General features: G+C 47.3%; 1 protein-coding gene and 1 long non-coding RNA gene across 3 annotated transcripts; one reads left to right on the top strand and one right to left on the bottom strand.

The window, feature by feature from the left end:
• The first annotated feature begins 1,736 nt into the window (after positions 1–1,736).
• LOC139049082 (uncharacterized) lies at positions 1,737–20,101 on the top strand. Of its 2 annotated transcripts, XM_070524292.1 has the most exons (18): positions 1,737–1,806; positions 2,449–2,602; positions 3,214–3,338; positions 4,290–4,331; positions 4,709–4,786; positions 7,576–7,638; positions 8,140–8,184; positions 8,861–8,908; positions 9,518–9,544; positions 9,657–9,848; positions 11,488–11,718; positions 12,790–12,924; positions 13,896–14,176; positions 15,036–15,148; positions 15,752–15,863; positions 16,436–16,588; positions 17,738–17,869; positions 18,730–20,101. In XM_070524292.1, exons 1-18 carry the CDS (start codon positions 1,773–1,775, stop codon positions 19,006–19,008), a joined length of 2,244 nt encoding a protein of 747 aa, XP_070380393.1. In that variant the 5' UTR covers positions 1,737–1,772; the 3' UTR covers positions 19,009–20,101. The 2 variants fall into 2 exon arrangements, with proteins under 2 accessions (XP_070380393.1, XP_070380394.1); XM_070524293.1 differs by lacking the exon at positions 17,738–17,869.
• On the bottom strand, positions 12,757–13,343 carry LOC139049089 (uncharacterized). The gene is made up of 2 exons (XR_011508115.1): positions 13,146–13,343; positions 12,757–12,952 (listed from the first exon to the last, which is right to left on the bottom strand). It is a non-coding gene; the product is annotated as an uncharacterized lncRNA (long non-coding RNA).
• Positions 20,102–20,373: the final 272 nt, after the last annotated feature.

Below are 20,373 nucleotides of genomic sequence, written 5' to 3'. Positions count from 1 at the left end.
GGAGGGGGTGCTCCGGATAAAGCTCGATCACCTGAGATTCTTTAACGTACGCACAAAGCATGGTACACAACATTTCTTTTTTTTTCAATTGCGCCTTCATCAGAATGTCATCGCAGTGTCGGGCGGGAGTCGAGCCCGAGACCTTGTGCTCAGCAGCTAGATGCCCAGCAGCACCTGCTGCGAGGCCAGTAAAGCTTAGTGCTGCGACCTTTACTACGAGACGTTCAATAGCCCACTTGTATGCTATATCTGAGAAGCAAAGTGTAATCACTCAATACTTCAATCAAGGTTGTTGTTGTTGTTGTTGTTGTTGTTGTTGTTGTTGTTGTTGTTGTTGTTGTTGTTGTTGTTGTTGTTGTTGTTGTTGTTGTTGTTGTTGTTGTTGTTGTTGTTGTTGTTGTCTGTGATGCGTGTGGCTCCTACCCACGATGGGGGATTGGCGAAGAAATGGGTGGATTATTCGAAATTATTATGGAGCATAAATTTCCTAATAGCTATTGAAATTGCATTGAATAGCGCAGAATTACCTGTTAAATGAAATCAGGAAGGTCATACTGAATGAGTAATAATTACTTACGGTAGGCACTTCATTTACCCCCACCCCTCATTCTCACTGATACTTTCTTGCTAATCATCATCAGCAGCCTGGCTACGCCCACTGCAGGGCAAAGGCCTCTCCCATACTTCTCCAAGTACCCCGGTCATGTGCTAATTGTGGCCATGTTGTCCCTGCAAATTTCTTAATCTCATCCGTCCACCTAACTTTCTGCCGCCCCCTGCTACGCTTCCCTTCTCTTGGAATCCTTGCTAATATGAATCTTGCTAATACCTAATTCCATGTTCAATGAAACCGCTCCTGGTGCTGTTTGTACGAGTTCGATCTTCGAGTAATAGCTTTCTTTTCTCGAATACTCCTCCTAGTTAGTCAAAAAGATGCCTGTAGGCACTTGCTTTTTTGCATAAGGGACGTATTTCCGGATGAACGAGAACAAAGAGGACCGAGGGGCCCGACTTTTATTAATAATATCATAAGAAGCCAACAAACGAAGACACCAATGACAACATAGGGGGAATTACTTCTACTTACTCAATGAATTAAAGAAATGATAAATTAACGGAAATTAAAGTGGATGAAATAATAAATGGCCGCAGGTGGTTGCGTATCCCATCTACGTCCAGTTGTTAGTTCATTCACTTTAATTTCCATTAATTTATTTTTTTTAAATTCAGTGAGCAAGTATAAGTAATTCCCGCTATGTTGTCCTTGCAGTCTTCGTCGGCTTCTTATAATATTATCCGATGGTCACTTTCGGCGATACCATCAGTTTCGCGTGACGTAGTACACGGCGCGTTGTATTATTTGGGTGGTTTTGCTGAACTAGCCAATCAGCTAAACCAGTTTTGCTCAACCGGCCGCATCGAAAGTGATTATCTCCGCGATTGACCGTCCGAGAAAACATCCCCAAAGCTGTAGAAACAGCTGCGAAGCTACAGCACTGTAATCGAGTGGCGCTCTTCTATAAATTGGCACAGACGCCAACAATAAAATTCCACGACGGGTACTTAACTATGGCGTCAGTGAAGCGAGATCTAGCGCTCCTTTATCTTCAGACTCAGTCTCCATTAACTGGTTGTCGCTTGAGAAATATGTTATTACCGTATCAGGTGAACTCATCCTGCTTATCCTTTTTTTCTTTTCCTACCGTATTTTTCATACGCCTGCACGAATGAAGAACAATAGAACGCCCACAGTGAAAGCATCCAGCAAACCTATGAAGAAGCTCACGCCGGGTCCTCAACCTGCTGGTGAGGTCGAACGCGCACGCTTTTATTTTTGAACTATACCGATCTTATCGGTCAACAATTCTACATTGGCATTTCCGTAATCTCTCGCGGCTGCAACGAGCAAACGCACCTACGCGAAGGTCATCCCCTCTTCTGTAAGACCCGAACCATCTCGCTAGGTCCTAGAATCCCTCATAAACCCCACTTCCTTCTGTTAACTTACCCGCCGTGGTCGCTCAGTGGCTATGGTGTTGGGCTGCTGAGCACGAGGTCGCGGGATCGAATCCCGGCCACGGCGGCCGCATTTCGATGGGGGCGAAATGCGAAAACACCCGTGTGCTCAGATTTAGGCGCACGTTAAAGAACCCCGGGTGGTCGAAATTTCCGGAGTCCTCCACTACGGCGTGCCTCATAATGAGAAAGTGGTTTTGGCACGTAAAACCCCAAATATTATTATTCTGTTAACTTGAACCACGTTACGAGCTGTACCCGTTCATTCTCGAATCCACGTAGCCGTTATCGCGTGCCCCATCGTAGCCCCTGTCACTCTGTCGTTCCATCTCTCGTTGTGCTATGCCTAGCTTATTTATCGAGCGCGGTAAACACGCGCGTATGCTCCACGCTGCAGCACACTGAGCCAAGTTTCGCGTGTTGCATCGGCAGCGCGAAAGTTGATCCCGGAACCGGCCAGCCCGGTGTCGTTGGAGGGCATACACTGGTCCAGCATGTCCTGCTCCGAGCCGGAACCCGACACGTGCACGATGTCGCACTCGCCGCCCTTGTCCGACTTCTCCTACGGCAGCGACGCCGGATACGTGTGAGTGCGCTGCGCAAAGAGCGTGCGAATATTCGAATTTGCGAGTACGAGTTCGAAGGTATTCGTATTCGTATACCGTGACCCTCGAATATTTTTTTCGAATATTCGTTTCTGGCCGAATTAAGGGACGAAACACTGCCGCTGGTTCATTTCTGGGACGTTCTTCTTAGTCATTTGTTTGAGCTTTTCGATTGATTAGGTCAAGTTAGCTTCCTTTAGAGAAGGTTATCTGACCTTAGGCTACTTCAGATAAGATAAGGTTATGTGAGGTGAGGTTATGTTGTGTAAGATTAGCTAAGGCTGCGTTAGGTAACGTCAGGTTTAGTTTTTTAATATTTGTGTATGAGGTTAAGTTAGGGCGAATTGGTTAATTTAATGAGGTAAGGTAAGTTAAAGTAAGGTTACGTTGTGCAACATTATATAGGGTCATCCTACGTAAGGCTGTTAGAGTGGATTATTTAAATTTAGGATGCGTTACGCAATGTTGGTAAGGTTGGGGCACGTTGTTAAATTAAAGTAAGGCGGACGTAAGTTAAGGTTACGTTAGGTTATTTTAGTTGAAGCTAGGCTAAGCCAAGTTGTGTACAGGGGTGTCGTATCTCGGTGTTCAGCCAGCTGCCTTTGCCGGACTGCAACATGGGCCGTCCTCTGGTCTACCTGGGCAGCTTCCTAGGCCTGCTGTGCGCCGTCGGAGGCGTTGCCACGGCAACCTTCGTACTCGCAGGCGGACCGCACGGTGAGATAGGGCCTCTGGTGCAAGTATTGAGCTTGAAGGATTGTTCGGAATAACATTCTCGCAGACAAACGCGCAACGACGCAAGGAACAGTGAAATTATAAACGCCACTGAATACGCTCGTTGCATTTCTATCTGGGCATTCTATCTTTTCTGACGTTGGACGCCTATCCTTTCGCAGCCCTTGTGTTGCGCACTGGCCTGCAATAATGAAGCACCCAAATTTCACAACGGCATCCCTCACTGAGAAACAACAGTTATATGGGAATATTATTGAGCCGTATGCAGATCAATTCAACATGCACGCAAGTTGAGGATCATTATATTCGTAATGATAAATTAGTGCGTACTACATATATAACTATAACGATGGCAATAAAATAGCCTTGAAAAGTTTTGATTGATTGATTGATTGATTGATTGATTGATTGATTGATTGATTGATTGATTGATTGATTGATTGATTGATTGATTGATTGATTGATTGATTGATTGATTGATTGATTGATTGATTGATTGATTGATTGATTGAGTTTCACTCGGCTTACAATTCAATGTGGCCGCCATGGAAGGTAATCCAGCTCTCTACGTCAAGCTCATCAGCCGAACGCCATGGCTAACAAGGCATCCCCGCGGGCTTAACTCGAGGCCATCGGAAAGTTAACTCGAGGGAATAGGAAAGGGCGTCGTTCATAGCCAACTGTGCAATATTTCGGAGATAAAACCTCTTTAATTTGTAACCTTCAATGAAACAAAGATTTGAAAATGACGGCCCTTTGAATTTGGTTGCAGTGTTACACGGGGTTCCTAAGACGGTTTGCCTCCTCGGCACTCTACTTTTTCTTGAATGACACTAGCACCTCAGCAAAAAGTCTTGCTGAAATGACATGCTCTTATTTCTTGTTGCCAATTTTTTATTTTTCCCGTCTCTTTCTTGCTGCCCATGAACCAAGTGAGAGCGGCACTCGAGGAGGTGGCAGGCCTTGACAGAGCAGGTAATTACCTTTCTCAGATGGCGAAACTGCCACTCAACTGTTCTCTGGTCGACATTATCCAAAGCACTGTCTCGCGGTGTCCGATGCCTTATATTGATCCATAACAGTACATATAAACAGTACGAACATTTCCAACGAAAGACGTTTGCAGAATGGGAACGAGTGGTCACTCGCCATTTCGGCTATTTCGGATCTGTATTGAATCGAATTGAATTTGAAGTTATTTCTGATTAATTTAAACAAAAACATGTTACTATAACTGAAAATCAGAATCAACACACCAGCATGCTTACTTTTCGCTCGCACAGCCACTCCTAAAATAAATTTTAACGAACCTCACTTCTTTAGCGTCTTACAAGTCGTGTTCGTATCCGCAGATTCTGACATGAATATCGAGCTCGGCGCCGCAGCTCGAATCACGGCTGTGCCAGCCCGGATGCCATCGCCAAAGCCAGGTTTGCTCACAGAGTGCACAGTTGACGTCAACAGTTTGTTGAAACAAGATTTGTTGAAACAAAAGTATAACATTTTTGGCAGCCTGGTATTATGTTTCTTTTTCCAGCCTGTACTAGTGTATCCACACAGCATGCAACGTTGTGACGTTTTACTCGCTACCGCAGCAAACTGCTCGGACATTCGACGTCTTCTCAGATGCGGCGGTCCATAAACTTTTGATACCTATTGTACGATCAGCGCGCCCGTTTTTTTTTCTATCCGTACAAATACTGGTGACCACGTTACCAAATATCCGCCAATGATCTCCCTTTTTTTTCCAACGTTTCGTCGGCTGCCTTTATTTTTTTCCATTGCGTTGGCTCTGTCCAAACGCAATCAATGTAGCGGCGCCACCACGAGCGCAAGTAGCACCGCCACAAAAATTTACGACGATTAAGAGAAGGCAAAATAGAAAAACCCGCGCGTCACCTCGCGACGTATTGACAAAGTGTATCCCGTACAAGCACTGCTTGAGCACAGACCGAAAGAGTGACCTCGTCGCCCTTCAACATCGCGCGCCGTCACAATTGACGCAGAAATGGTGCTACAGGGTGCCATCTTTGCAGGAAGAACCGATTCGATCCCGTGACGCGTTACCATGTGAAAAAGACCGCTGAACGCCCGTACACGTCAGCGGTGCCAAATGTCAGCTGGCTACCTGCCTGCGTTGTGCATTGGAAACGTATTCTACATAAACAACTATGAAAATGGATTGAGATTGCGCGACATATTATGTTTGTTTGTTTTTCACGTCACCGCGCGTACTCTGATCTTTATAACCATTTTATTCATATACACTATTTATACTTAGTAACACAATGTGTATGGCCTCTTTGATGTCCGTTCCTGCATACAGTGATATGGGTTAACTGATCACTGTCGTTGTCGTTTATATGGAAAAGCAGTGCTTGTACAAGATGTGGTATGCAAGTAGGCGACTTCGACATCGGCGTGCTGTGTCACTTTGTCAGAAATACGCTGCCACAACCCTTCTCATTCTCAACCCGCACTTGGCAAATGTAAACAGCCCACCGGGTTAGCAACAAGCCGTGCCTCGGCCGATTACCACGATTCCCAACCTTCGTGACAATGTATAGATGCGATGATGTACTCAGTAGCGATGATGATCATTCACGATAGCCAACTAACCACAATGCTCAATCGTCGTGGGGGAGCACTCGAGCGCTGGCTAATCACAAATTGTTGATAGGTGTGGGCTAGATTGTGTTATATTTAGAGCTGTCTATTTTAAGAGCGCCTGCTTCTAAAATAACCAGAAGTGGTCGCTTGTAAAAACGTTTTCGCCACATCAAGGTTCTTCGTGCAACGGAGCACGCTTTACAGGCCGTTCAGTCGAGACTTGGTGAAAATTTTTAATCGGGTGTTTCTTGAGTCATTTAATGTTATGATAAAAGAGTTTAGATTTTTCTCGAGTTGTTCAGCAGCGTCAAGTCCGCGACTGCGCAGAATGCTATCGCTACGTCATGCGGCTCGTATAAAGGCCGCAATAATGCTATGCCCGCACCGCACGTGCGAGTGCAAAACACAATTCTGTCCACATAACAGAAGCAGTTCTGAGGCGGTTGGAGCTCAACAAGAATGCACTAAGGTATGGGACGAAAAATGGACGCTTAAGAAAGGGAGCCAAGTTAAGCTGGATCGGTAAAATTTACTTCTGCAATACCAGAAGCTTCAGCCTTCTCGCGGGCACAGCATCTGTGAGCCAGAAAATACGGGGAAAAATAACTAAAAACAGGTTTGAAGTCCTTGCGCTGATGACTCGTGACGTCATGAGATTTGTAGAGCGTCTGATCGGGACTAGTTAAAAATTTTGACCATAAAGAGGCACTATATATATGTGGAATTTCGATAAAACCAAAGGCTACGCTTAGTGGGTTTTGAGAACTTATTCCGAAAAGAAACTGCCCAAACGCCGTAAAATACTTTCAAATCCGTGACGTCACACTAACGTCCCGGCCCTGCAATTCGGTCGCGAAATTCGAAAACGGAATCGTTGCCGTCCATTTTCGCCACTAACAAGCAACCTTTCTTCCGCCAAATAAAACAGCGAATTAAGGTTTTCAACACAGATATTTCACGAGGCTAAACAAAGCTAGTTTGGATCATTAGCGCCCTCTTTAAAGAGAAAAGTAATCTGAGCTGCATGACTAAATTACCCCCCTTCTAGAACTAGAACTATAAAACTAAAAAAGAAATAGAAACTTGAAAAGGACGAAAGAACACGAGGCGGCAGTCGACGCCGCCTTGAAGGTTTTCCACGCGCTCGCCGTGACGTAATATATTTTGACGACATCTCCTGGGGTCTAGTCAGTTACTTAACGCTAAAGATCAACTGCACTGCATGCTAAACGAGCCAAAGACCGAACTAAGCAAGCTTCATGAACTTTAGTTAACCACAACTGTGAAAATACAATCAAATGTTTTGAAATCCGTGACGTCGCGTTGGACGTACCGACCCTTGAGGTTGAGTGCAAAATTTAAAACAAAAATGGAGCTTTGACCTCCAGTTTCTCAGTAATCAGTCTATTGCCGCAAAATTAACAAAGACAGAGTTTCCAAAGAATACTTTATCACCCTCACTGATCTAGCGTTTCTCTTTAGCGTCTTTTCAGGCTTCAAACTGTCTTCTTTCTTGATATGAGCGATATGATAGAGTGATATGAGCACGTCGTGCAGGTTTGTTGACTTTGGAAACGCCACGCATGCTAATTATCTCAAACAAATGCAGGTCGCGCGGCTCCTAAGAGAGAGCAGTGGTCATCGCGTCGCAGGAGCAGTGCTACAACCAGAGGTGAGCACACAGCGGTCACCATCCCGGCGCTGATGCCCCGATAAGATAATCCACAGTAATCGCGCTTATCCGCGAGCTAGATAACTCGCCGTTCTGTCTGATATTTTCGGTTAACTTGTTCACGACGCTTGTTAGCGTTCTATACGGGACGTATACATAAATAGCAAAAAACAAATGGCACGAATTCCACCCGTGTCTACTGAGAACATTTTCTTGGTATCATTCAAACACGATGCACGAGTTTCACGACGCGTCTACAAAGACTCTTTTCTGGGTGTGATTCAAGGAGTGTGCACAAATTTCACGATGCGTCTGTCAAGAGAATCTTTATTGGTATGATTGAAGCACAGTGCATGAATACCGCTACGTGCCTACCGGGAACACCTTTTTGATATCATTCATGGGCAGAAAATCTTTTGTGTTTGAAATGACGCCCAAACTGAACGCGCGATTTGAAAAGAAGGCAAATCGTCAATTGATCTCGCTTTCTTTTTATGACAGCGTCGCTGGACGATTACGATGAAGACAGCATGAATGTGGCTTACAGTGAGTCCTCTCTTTTTTGAGCACGAATTAATTTTTTGCTTCAGATAACGCGATTATGATGATGATGATGATGATGTAACGAAGATCAGTGTATGACGAATGACCGTCTGTTCGGGATGGAACATGGCGAAAAGGTAGACAAAAACCCGGGGCACTACGCCGACCAAAGTAAAATTTAAAAGAAAAGACCACGTTTCGGCTCCCACACGGGAGCCTTCTTCGCAGGTAAAATAAATACAGCTGTTCGAGCAGCTCGTTTAAATAGACTCGAACATGTAACGCAGGCAGGGCTCAATGGGAGCCTTTCTGCGTTTCACTTGTTTTTGACTATAGTGGAAGTAGTTAACGATTGATCTACTCCCTTAGCGTTGCTGTAGGTCATGGGCTCATGCAGTCGGTACGCAAGTACTAACTCAAGAATGCTATTTGTGGCAAAAAATTTATATGTGATAAAAGAAATAAAAACAAACAAAATTGTGCAATGATTTTCGCATGCACGTACATACAATCCTAGGTTCGAAGGTATACAGATTAGGCCTAACGTTGGCCCCGCGGTAAAGCTACCTCGAGTAGCAGCAGATGCGCCACTACGGCTCCGCCTTTACGCCTCCTAACATCTCGAAGTGCGCATTGATTGTGACGAGCACACAAACTGATGGCTGCTTGTTTCTCGCAGACGACGACGAAGAGGACTTGCCCAGCGCTTACGAGATGCGCAGATACGGTGCGTGAAGTCACCCTCGTCGACTGTTGTTGTTGTTGTTGTTGTTGTTGTTGTTGTTGTTGTTGTTGTTGTTGTTGTTGTTGTTGTTGTTGTTGTTGTTGTTGTTGTCCACACGCTCCGTGAAGCTATCCAAATGCTCATTGTGCTCCACTCAGTTTGCAGAAACAGTCGATGGGGCGTAGCTCAATACAACTCTGTTTCGTCGCCAAGAAGGTAGTTATAGATATCCAAAGTCGCTGCCACACCGTTTACTTATCTAACGTGTGTGTGCTTCTTTATTTTTCTTATCGGTACTTTCTTATCGAATGCTCGCGCAAGCGCAACAATTTGCTATTTTTCGCCTATATTTCGCAATAGGGCTCAGGAGTTTCTCCATATTCTTTCAGCTGCCCACCGTGAAATTAGATAATATATCATTTTAGTGGTTGCAATTTCTCAACCCTGACTAACACTGGGTGTGAACGTTGAAGAAATGGTCCATAAGCCACCACCCACAATCTTCCCTGCCTAATCTGATGGTTGTTTCCAAGCACCACCCTGTAGGTTCTGCAAAACTGCGCATTTACCGACAGTCACGTGTCCTTTATTCTCCTTTTAAACCCTTTGCAGCGGACGAACTGATGCGACACTCTAACGGTGAGTCAATCGCGTCGACTCTTGACGAGCCTCGAGATGGAGCGATCCCCACCACATTTAAATTACACACCTTCTCCGTTTTCGTTTCCTCGTTCGCTTCTTCGACCTTCAGAGTTCGCCAAGTTCCGGACCACGCCGACGCCGACGTCGCCAGCGTCAGAGGCCAGACAAGCGAGAAAGAAGGGCGCCGCGACGGGGACCCTTCCGCCCATCTGGCGAGACCGGCAGGCGACCGCCCTGACGTCGGGCACGGCCGGTCACGTGATGACGCCGCCACCACGGACGCCATTTTCAGCCAGTCAGGGTTCGTCAACTATGTCTTCCACGAAAGTCGCTGTATAGCTCACGTTTCTTTCACTTTTTCTTTTTGCGATAACTGAACCTCAGTCAGTAAAGCACACAAGACCACAAAAAAAGAAGTCATATATATATATATATATATATATATATATATATATATATATATATATATATATATTACGTGATGTTCTGTAAGTCCGGTACCCACGTAGTGGAGCACACTTTACGAAAAAAAGTAACCTGAACATACCTGAACCTCCCTGAACGGGAATTTTAAGAATGCGTAATTATGGCGGTCCGGCGTGTAGCGGAGTGTATATGAGGGCTAATGTAAGGGGGATATGCGCGATCTCTCAGCTCATACTCCTCACACGTGTGTGAGGAGTATGAGCTGAGAGATGCGCATATTTACTTTGCCCATCATATACATTCCGTACCGCCGGCCGCCATAATTACGCACATCTTCCACACTTCACGTTCAGGGAGGTTCTGCACAATCAGTTTGCTCGATGCGCGGCGGGGCATAAGCACCGTGTTAGTGGTGTCATATGCAGCGGAGGGGGAACGCGGCTACGCATGCATGCGTAATTAATGCGCCAGTGGCGCGCCCTCTCGCTCTGGGTCCCTTTATACACCTTCCATTGTCACGTGATCGGGTCTCCATCCTCAGTGGCAGACAGAGTGCTTCGGCTCCGTGCTCCTCGCTGTCGCAGCGCACTGATTGTCCGCTGCTGGATGACGTAAGCAGAACGTCGCCTCGAGGGGCACACGACTTTGCACTCGCTGCAGCTTCCCAGTTTCCGTTTTCGCGCGCCTCGAAAGCCGAAAGTCGTCGGGTCAGTCCCGCAGGTAATCGCGTTATTCTAGAGCCAAAAGTTGGCATGGCTTTTACCGAGAGCTCGCTTCAATTCCCCAATTACGATGAGCACGCCGAAAAGCTTAAATGTTAATATATTTTTTTTCATTGGCAACTAATTGACAAGTATCACCCGTCACCCTATGGACGCCACCACCAACGGCGAGTCACCGAAAGAACCACCATTTCATTTCAAAACAGCTATATTTAAATAATACTTAGAGTTTTCGTGGAAACAGTCCGTATATATGATAGAGGCGAAACTGAGGAGCATTTCAAAACGTAATTCTTAAGAGAGGCTAGCGCCTGTAGGTGGCACCACCTGCTCATTTTTACTTAAGCTAAATACACATATATAGATGTACATGAACAGGGTTGACTTATTAGAATGCGCGAATATCACAAAGGTGCACCGAGTTTGTGGGACGCAAGTACACTTCGATAAAAACGGCTGGGTCACATCTGGTGATACAGCCAAGAATTCAGTCACACAAGAACAAAATCAGTGTGCCGCACAGATCACACGCACGACAGCTGAAGAGTTCCCCACCAGCAATGCTTGTTGATCTAACCTTGTACAAACGATGCGCACGTAGCAGCCTCGATTTGGCACGAAATTTAGCAGCTCAATCTTACAATAATTGTTATCCGCACTGAGCATTCTTCTGCCTTTGAAGAAAAATGTGTCCTCAAGTTATACTGGCGTTATTACTCATGGCGTATATCCACTAAGACCAGACGACTCACTGAAAAAGTTTCACTGCAATGCACTCTCTCTCTCCCCCAGGAGCTGACGCGTCCGGCTCCAACACCAAAGCCGTAGGCAGCGAGCGCCCTCTCACTACCAGCAGCGACACGAAAGCGTCGTCTGCAACGACAGAGACGCAAAGCGGCGGCAAAGTGAAGAGCATCGAGACGGGAGGAGTCGGCACTGACGTCAACCCTGACGTCACCGCCAGCAACCGCCCCCGAGGTCTTTTAGCGGCCCTGCCCCTACCAACCAAGGCGCACGGGCCAGGTAGGGCACTGCGATGAGTCTGATCCCTCGTTGCAACTATGTGCGCCCTTCTTGCTGTCCAGGTACGAGAAGATAGGAACAGTATAATCAAGTCGAATTGCATAGAAGATTAGATGTGTAGTGGTGAAATTATGAAGTCTGAAGACGTGGGTAGGGTTTGGATGATGCAAGACGCGTGTGTTTGCAGATGTTTGGGACAGGCACTGGACTTAAATGGGATATTAGTCATATGATTTCAATGCTTGTGTGGACAATCCTGCTTGAATGAAGGTCCCATAGCGCCATTCTTGTACAAACTACTTCATGAGGTGCTATCTCTGCGAGGATTTCAGCGCTATCATGAGTCAGTGGAGAAGGCCTTCAGCCGGATGCTCTTCATTCAATGTATATCACTTTATTCCTTGATCCTAAAAGCACAAGATGACCCACTCATCTTGAGCTTCTAGCTACGTTTTCCTTGGCTCAAACGATTCTTGGACACTTAGCTGACGTAACAGAATTACCAAAGAGTAGCGAGTCGAGTCGGTAGGTCAATTACAGATTCCTATTTGGCCAAGCGCAGAAGAAGAAAAAAATGCAAGTGAGAACTAAGCATTTTGTTTAATGTGCCGTGTTTTCTCGCCTTTGTACCAATATTGACTGTCTGAGTCCTGATGACGTAGATCACTCGATGCTTCCCTGGTTTTCCACGATTCCCTTTTCCATGTAAGACGACACGCACGCGCAGTTCACAAGTATAATGACAACAGTGCGCTGAAAACGAATAAAATCAGGCGCAGACACAACCCAAGCGCCGACTATCAATTGAAAAATTTATTTAGGGAACGAGTCAATATACACTTCAACTGCACATGCGCCAGCGAGGCAACGAAAAACAGGACAAGGGACCATGGTTAGGTCAATTAACACGAAATAAAACTACACGAAAAATAGAGAGTTACCTAACGTCTACAATACAACAGTTACTAAAAGCATTTATCAGCTATTCACCAATACCAACTCGGCCGGCTTTCCCTTCTTTTAAAAGCACGTACCGTATTTCTTTCTTTTCTTTTTTTTTTTGACGCCCAGGACCACGTTCCCTGCTCTGCCTGGTGGAAGGTGGTGTCGTGCGTCCGGGACCCCCGCTTCACGAGTGCTCGCACTTGATACTCGGCGACCAGGTCTTCGACTTCATGCAAAGGGTCATCAGGCCGCCCAGGAGAGGTATAGGTCCCTGCCGCTGCCGCGTTTGCTGCATCAAACATGGTATATTCGCCGCAGTCCTCTCTCCTTCTGTTACACGCCGCAACTGAAGCACGCGGCGCTGTGTTGACTTAAAAGAACTTGGCCAGTTATTAACAGGATTCACAACAATGGGTGCTGACGTCTATGTATGCCAAAACTCACTTTCTTTTCGTACGCGGTGCCGCTTCTGTCAAGGTCACACGACGTTGGGCTTCAAAGTAGACAGGTCCGGGTTCTCGTAACGTACTCGCACACAAGTATATAGGCGGCTCCGAGTCGCACCCTGTCCCTGTCTCTCTCTCGTACATCGCATCTCAAACATACGGCGAACTTACTCGGACGATTTCGTCTGCTTGTGCGATTCGTTAGAACGCGCTTCACGTCAGTGCAAATGCCTGGCATGCTCGCGCATGCGCGGGCGGGCGCGTCCGTGTGTGCATGTTTGTTGACTGAGTCACGGCATTGTTTTCCTGTTTTCTTGATCGTTTAATTGCTTTCCTGCGTTCTTTCTCGTCGCTATGCCAACTTGTTTGTTTTTCGTCTGCTCGCTTCTTATTCTCCAGTTACGCATGAAACCAGCGTCAAACTTGAACGTTTCGGCGTTTGTCCCGTGTGTACTTTCCGCCCGCGTCTATCGCCTCGTTTGCGACGTTGCAAATACCAAGGTTAACCAGCAGCGCTTCCAACTGTCGATTCTGCTAAACTGCCAAAGCCCTTCACTTTCTCTTCGCACACCGCAACTTTTACCCGCTCACTCCTGTAACCTATGGTAGTTCGAGCATTGAGACTGATTATGGCCGATTCTGTTGGAAGCACACACATTTATTTCAACGAAACTGCAGCCATCTTGGAAGCCTCATTGAACCCCAGGGTTGCCTTACTTCATTCCAAAGAGTGCTATACATGGACACTACAACTCTCCCGCCTCACCGAACGAACCGTCGCTGCAGGTTCCGGCGGCCGCGCACCGCTGCCCATGACCACGGCAGCGATGGCCGAGCAGGTGCGGGCACTGCGCTCCGAGTCCGCTCCGGGCCTCCGGCTCCTCGTCGGCCTGCGCCCGCTGGACGTGGAGAACACGTACGTGCACCTCTGGTCCAACCGGTCGGGCCTGGCGGCGTCGGCCAACCTGGCCTACGAGTGGGTCCGTCGCGCCGGCCTGGACGGCATCGCCCTCACCAACCTGGTCGTGGGACGCCACACCGTCGACGCGTACGTGAACTTCCTCAAGGTGCGTGCGTGCCCCGAAATGGCCTTGTAAAACTTATTGCGACGTACACCCGGCCACAAAAGTTTACGGACCACGGGATCGCAGAAAACGTTCAATTACCAAGCAGCCTGTAGCAGTAGCCAGTAGCACTGTATACGAAAATGTTCTTAACATATTCTAGCCGATGCCCCAACTGCAAATACCAGGTTGCGTGGCGAGGTTGTGGAGATAGTCCACTTTTTCTCAAATTTCATGGTCCGTAATATTTTGTGGCCGGGTGTACGTCGTGGCTTGTTCAGCTTTGTATAGCCGTGCCACCGACAAAGATGAGGAGGATGTTGAGCTAGAGAGAGCGAAGAGGACGAAGTATAGCCATCGACCTGGACAGCGGTGAGACGGGCAGCTCCACTGCCCAGCCCTCATGGTCCATCCACAAATAAACGGTATTCGGCCGCAGCCACCGGCCGCCTAACAGTGTAGCATTTAGGCACAGCCAGGGTGTTGCAAGCCTGCCTGTTCACGTATACACTTTGAGGAAAGCGGGACGTCTGTGCATCTATGGGACGTTTATAGCGTTTTCAAGTATGTCTATAAGACGTATATTACTCTTCTAGAAGGCTTTAAGAGAAAGTTCATAAAGCCTTTACAAATTTTGGTACGACTATGTGTTCTTGTCTTTAAGACGTCTACAATACATGTATGAGACTATCTTAGGACATCTGTAAGATGTCTATATATAGCAATATATGAGAACATCTGTTGGCCTAACGTGCGGGTTCTTGTAAGATGTTTGCAATTTACAAACGCATCTGTCGAGCTGCATGGATGGCAACTGCCGTGGTCCCAACTGAGTTTTATCTCCTTCTTCTCAATTCATTAGCGGCTGCGCGCGCTCTTTCGCGAGGACTACCTCATCGTGTTCGGCTTCTTCCACCGGGAGAGTCACGAGCACGACCACGCCTACACCGAGAACGCCATCCGCACCATCGTCAGGTGAGCAGCGTATACGAGCTTGAAAATTCGCGAGGCGAGATTATACACTTTCCCTCCACCCCACTTTACGTCATCGTCTAGCTGTGTTTACCCAAGTGTGCCAGAACAATTGGAAGCGATAAACTAGGAAATTCAGCGAAAATGGAACGAGCTGCTACAGTGCCCAACCGTTGCTAATTGTCCCCGAGATAAAAATGTAGCATTTGTGGTCAATGTCTATATGCCCCTATCGTAAGACCCTTGTAGAGACTGAAACGAATGGGTTAATTTAATGGTTTACCGAGTTACGTACATGGTAGTGGCATGTAGTGTTGTCAGTCTTAAAATGACCTTGTCTGAGCATGGTCAGATTGAGCGAGCAGAGTTTGGCAGAAGCTCAAGTCATATAATGTGCGCACAACAGCATGGACTCTCTTTTCGCAATGTCAGCCTTTCTTTCTCCTTTTCTTTTTGAGCAATCCGACCAAGCTGTACCGTCGTAGTCCTCCATCTGGACGAGTATCGTGTTCATCGTCCAATCGTAATTTGCGCTGTATGCGAAGTGAAACAATCTCAGTAATTTCTTCCGCCCACTTTCCTGTCGTTCTCCACATCGAAACGCAGGCTGTGCAGCTTCACCGTGTTCGAGGCTCACGACGTGCGGCCACGACCATGCCGCTCCTTCGTGATGAACGCCCTGGACGGGTACCGGTACGCCATCTCCAACGCAACCATCGTGAGTGTGCAGCGGTCACTATTATTGCCGTATATCTCTCTTTAGTTAATCAGTACTATTACTTGTAAGCAGGGATAAGAAAAGAGCAGATTGGGTGAGGGAACAAACACGAGTTAATGATATATCTTAGTTGAAATCAGGAAAAATAAATGGGCATGGACAGAACACGTAATGGGGAGGGAAGATAACCGATGGTCATTAAGAGTTACGGAATGGATTCCAAGGGAAGGGAAGCGTAGCAGGGGGCGGCAGAAAGTTAGGTGGGCGGATGTGATTAAGAAGTTTGCAGGGACAACAAGGCCACAATGAGCACATGACCGGGGTAGTTGGGGAAGTATGGGAGAGGCCTTTGCCCTGCAGTGGGCGTAACCAGGCTGATGATGATTACTTGCAAGTGTCATTCAACAGAAAAAGAAGACGGTAAGATATGGCCGAGCGGCAATGCAAACATAAGAAAAGATATATGGATTCTTTTAACAAAGAATCCGCGAGTATATACCGTCGTATATGAACAAGCTGCCGTGAGCCTCGCGATAAATCTCGTTGTTGCGCGGCCACGATTGCTTTCGCAGATGTCGTCGCTGGCCGTGATTCGACGCCTGGGCGTGCCACGTGACCAGACGTGCGTGTCCATGAGCCTGGCCGTGATGCGCTTCCTGATGTACGACCGGCCGAGGCGCTTCGGGCAGGTCTGCCACAACTACTTCCCCGAGTCGTACTCCATGGTGAGAACACGCTGACCGTTGCGGTCTCGAAGACACACCTAATTAAAGGGCATTATCAGCGCAGCAAGAACATACTACTAGCTTAACTGAACGTATATCCGCGAGGTCCTCATGCGTGGACTGTCCTGTATGTGCAACCGCAAGTAACGTTTGTGTAGCGCACGCAGTGCATGTAAACGCCTACCAGAGGCTCTCGACCGTGGGTTCGAATCCCATCCTGGTCGCCATGGCGACACCATGAGTGCCGAGCGCGCAAGAAGTGGGGCGAACAACACAAGCAGAAGTTATCTGCGGGAACGAATGGGTGCAGCTGAATTCATTGCTCGCACGAATGGGCGCTGGGGACATCGGGGCATATATGCATGGTGACCATAGCTACCCACTCTTGCAAATGAGAGGCTTAATTTCGAAATCGAAACCGCGCCCTCATATAATAATTAACATTGCTTGGACATGAGCTCAATCACCACGCAGGTTCCCCAATTCACATATGCTCTATAATAAAAGAAATGGGTCACGGGAAGGTGTAGACATAAATAATGTTAATAGTGCACGAGCAAGGAAAACATCACTCTGCAGCCAACGTTACGACAAGGCGCTCTTCCCTCGATGATCAGATCATGGGGTTTTACGTGCGAAAACCACTTTCTGATTATGAGGCACGCCATAGTGGGGGACTCCGGAAATTTTGGCCACCTGGGGTTCTTTAACGTGCACCTAAATCTAAGTACACGGGTGTTTTCGCATTTCGCCCCCATCGAAATGCGGCCGCCGTGGCCGGGATTCGATCCCGCCACCTCTTGCTCAGCAGCCCAACACCATAGCCACTGAGCAACCGCGGCGGGTTTCCCTCGATGATCAATGGATGTTGCTCGAAAAAGGTAACATATAGGGACTTAGTTTCCCTGACGAGGACTTGTCCCCTTGTTGAAATGTTTGCCATTTGCGGCTTCCATTGCTCGCCTACAGTGTTCAACAATGTGTTGACACACACACGGTACTCCCGTAAGCACATCGTGGTCTTCACGCGTATGTGGGACCATTCTTCGCATTCAGCGACGTGCATACATGAGCCCAAGAAACGCGTTCTCTAATCGAGCAAGAATGACGCTGCAGTCGCTGCTTTCGGTCCCTGTGCATGCATCGCAGCACTGTCGCGAGTGGACCGAGATACGGTACGAGCGGGGCGCCGTGGCCAACACGGCGCTGGTGCACCGGCGAGCCGTGGCCGTCGCCGAGATCATGGACAGCTTCGACAACGAAACCACGCTCGCCCGCAAGGTACGCGATGCTACTAACTCTATGACGCGATGCATTTGCTGGGTGTCCCACGTAACTTGAGCCAAACTTTAAAAAAAAATGTGCTAATGCCACGTTCGTAGCTGGACTATAAACATTCTAGCCTCTGTAGCTGGACGGAACCAAGGTAATGTTGTTGTTTGCCGTCGCTTAGATAGTACTCAAGATCTTGTTTTGCATTCCGCCTAATTACATCGGTAGTCTAATTGATCAACCTCTCTAATATTATATTTAGATGAAAAGTGTGTCAATGAGAAATTTGTAAGGCGACATGAAAAACTCCAGATACAGCTTTCTGTTGTTCGACACATGCTACATAGAAAGTGTTTTTTTCCCCCGAGCGGCAAAGAAGCCCGCGAGTAAACGAAAGATTGCCGCGCGACTGACCGACATTGCGTCACTTTGGGCTACTCTACATAAACTATAACTTGGAAAGCAGTTATACAGAGCAAATGCACTCACACTTTCATGTCAATTACGTGCACTGGCGTGCTTTCCTGTTCGCGCTTATGCTCGTATGGTACTCGCTGAAGAGACCACCGTCGCAGGTAGCGGCGCTCGTCCGGAATTCCGGCATCCCTTGCGTCGCCGTCTACAAATGCACTCACACTTTCATGTCTATTACGTGCAGCTGGCGTGCTTTCCTGTTCGCACTTATGCTCGTACGGTACTCGCTAAAGAGACTGCCATCGCAGGTAGCGGCGCTCGTCCGGAGTTCCGGCATCCCTTGCGTCGCCGTCTACAAATGCACTCACACTTTCATGTCTATTACGTGCAGCTGGCGTGCTTTCCTATTCGCGTTTATGCCCGTAAGGTACTCGCTGAAGAGACCGCCTTCGCAGGTAGCGGCGCTCGTCCGCAGTTCCGGCATCCCTTGCGTCGCCGTCTACAACGTCGAGCTGGACGACGCCACCGGCAGCTGCGACTCCGAGACGCCCTACTCGAGGCTTACCGCGGTGGCCACCGCGTTACGCGGCGCGACGATCGCGAAGCAGACCACCGCGGTGTCGAAATCCACGCCGCGCAAGGGGGCCGTCGGGCCGTCGGAGACGACTGTGTCGAGGCACCGCCACAAAGTGCGCAAACGAGTCTTGGTGGCCGTTAAAAGGCGGCGCCACTAGCGCTGGGACCGCCGCGACGCCAGCGCCCACCAGACGGACAATGCGCACCGAGACACGTCTGTTAGGGTTTGAATCGTTAGCGGTAGTGATGCGCTGTTAGTTTTGCCATCGAGTGTGCTCGATGGCAAAATGGTGCCATCGAGTGTGTTATTCGATATTACGCTATATATTATTAAGTTTATACGGCGAATACGGTCCTCGTGTGCTTGCCTTCTGTAACCTTTGCAATCCCCGTTGTGTGTTGCTGCTGTCTTATGGCGAGCTACTACACAGGCGACCTCCGACGCAGCAACACAATCAAAAGCCACTTACTAGCTTGACTACGATCTATAGCGGGAAGATGTTAGTCAGGCTGCACTTGGTGCAAAATTATAGCGACCCCTTCAATTATTGTACGTAATGTCATTATAATATTCCACCATCCACGCAGAATAGGAGACTATGAATGTACAGTACCTTCGGAGCCCAGACTTATTCAGGCTTACTAAATGTAATTTCCACACATCTCAGTTGAGCACATTATGCTACTACAGAATCACCAACATGTGTTGTCAAATGGTGAGGTAGCCAATGGGAAACAGTGGCACCAATGTGTCGCATACAACAGGTTTCAAAGACCATCTCCTCTTACACTTTTTTCATTGTACTATTCATTGATCATAGCCTGAAAGGTACTTTGATTGTACATACATTTTTCCCGAACATGATGTTTGTGTGTTACAATATGTACTACACTCTTGTATACACTGTTCCTTCATCTCGACTTCCTGGCATTAAAATGTCGCTGAAGCATTTATAGTGTGCACTGCCATATAATGAATTGAAACAACATTAACTTTTTTTACTATACTTGCCACCAATTTAAAATACTTTTAGCATTCCATAAATGCAAATTACCATAGTCCCAGGCTTTTCCCCAAAGCAGAGCAAAGGGCTTTTACGTATCACTCACACTTAACAAAGGGAGTGTTCGCTACTCCTTTTGCAAGTTCAAATTACCATCCCACATTTAGTTCCCCAAATGAGTGCATTAAACCTTACGATCCCTTTGCTCTGGCAAAGGGATCACAAAATATCATCTTGAATCTCTACACGAGTTGTCATTACTGGAAAAGAGCAGTATGTGTTACCCTACCTGTCATAAAAAGGAGTGGATTGTACCAACTCCTAGAACCAACTACGCAATGGAAAAACTATCCTTCACACTTCCAACTCTATTAAACTATTAAAAATCTGGGACTTGCCTACTTAAGATATCTAGACATGAATTACGACAGCTTCTTTGCACACATTCTTAGAAACTCCACCTGTATTCCTATAATGTGTACATTTAATCCTGTGTTTATTGTACTGCTTTATACCCTC

The sequence above is a fragment of the Dermacentor albipictus genome, chromosome 8 (assembly GCF_038994185.2).
Source record: "Dermacentor albipictus isolate Rhodes 1998 colony chromosome 8, USDA_Dalb.pri_finalv2, whole genome shotgun sequence".
Lineage (NCBI taxonomy): Eukaryota > Metazoa > Arthropoda > Arachnida > Ixodida > Ixodidae > Dermacentor > Dermacentor albipictus.
The sequence above is the reverse complement of the archived record's forward strand: the minus strand, read 5'-3'. Positions and strand labels throughout refer to the sequence as shown.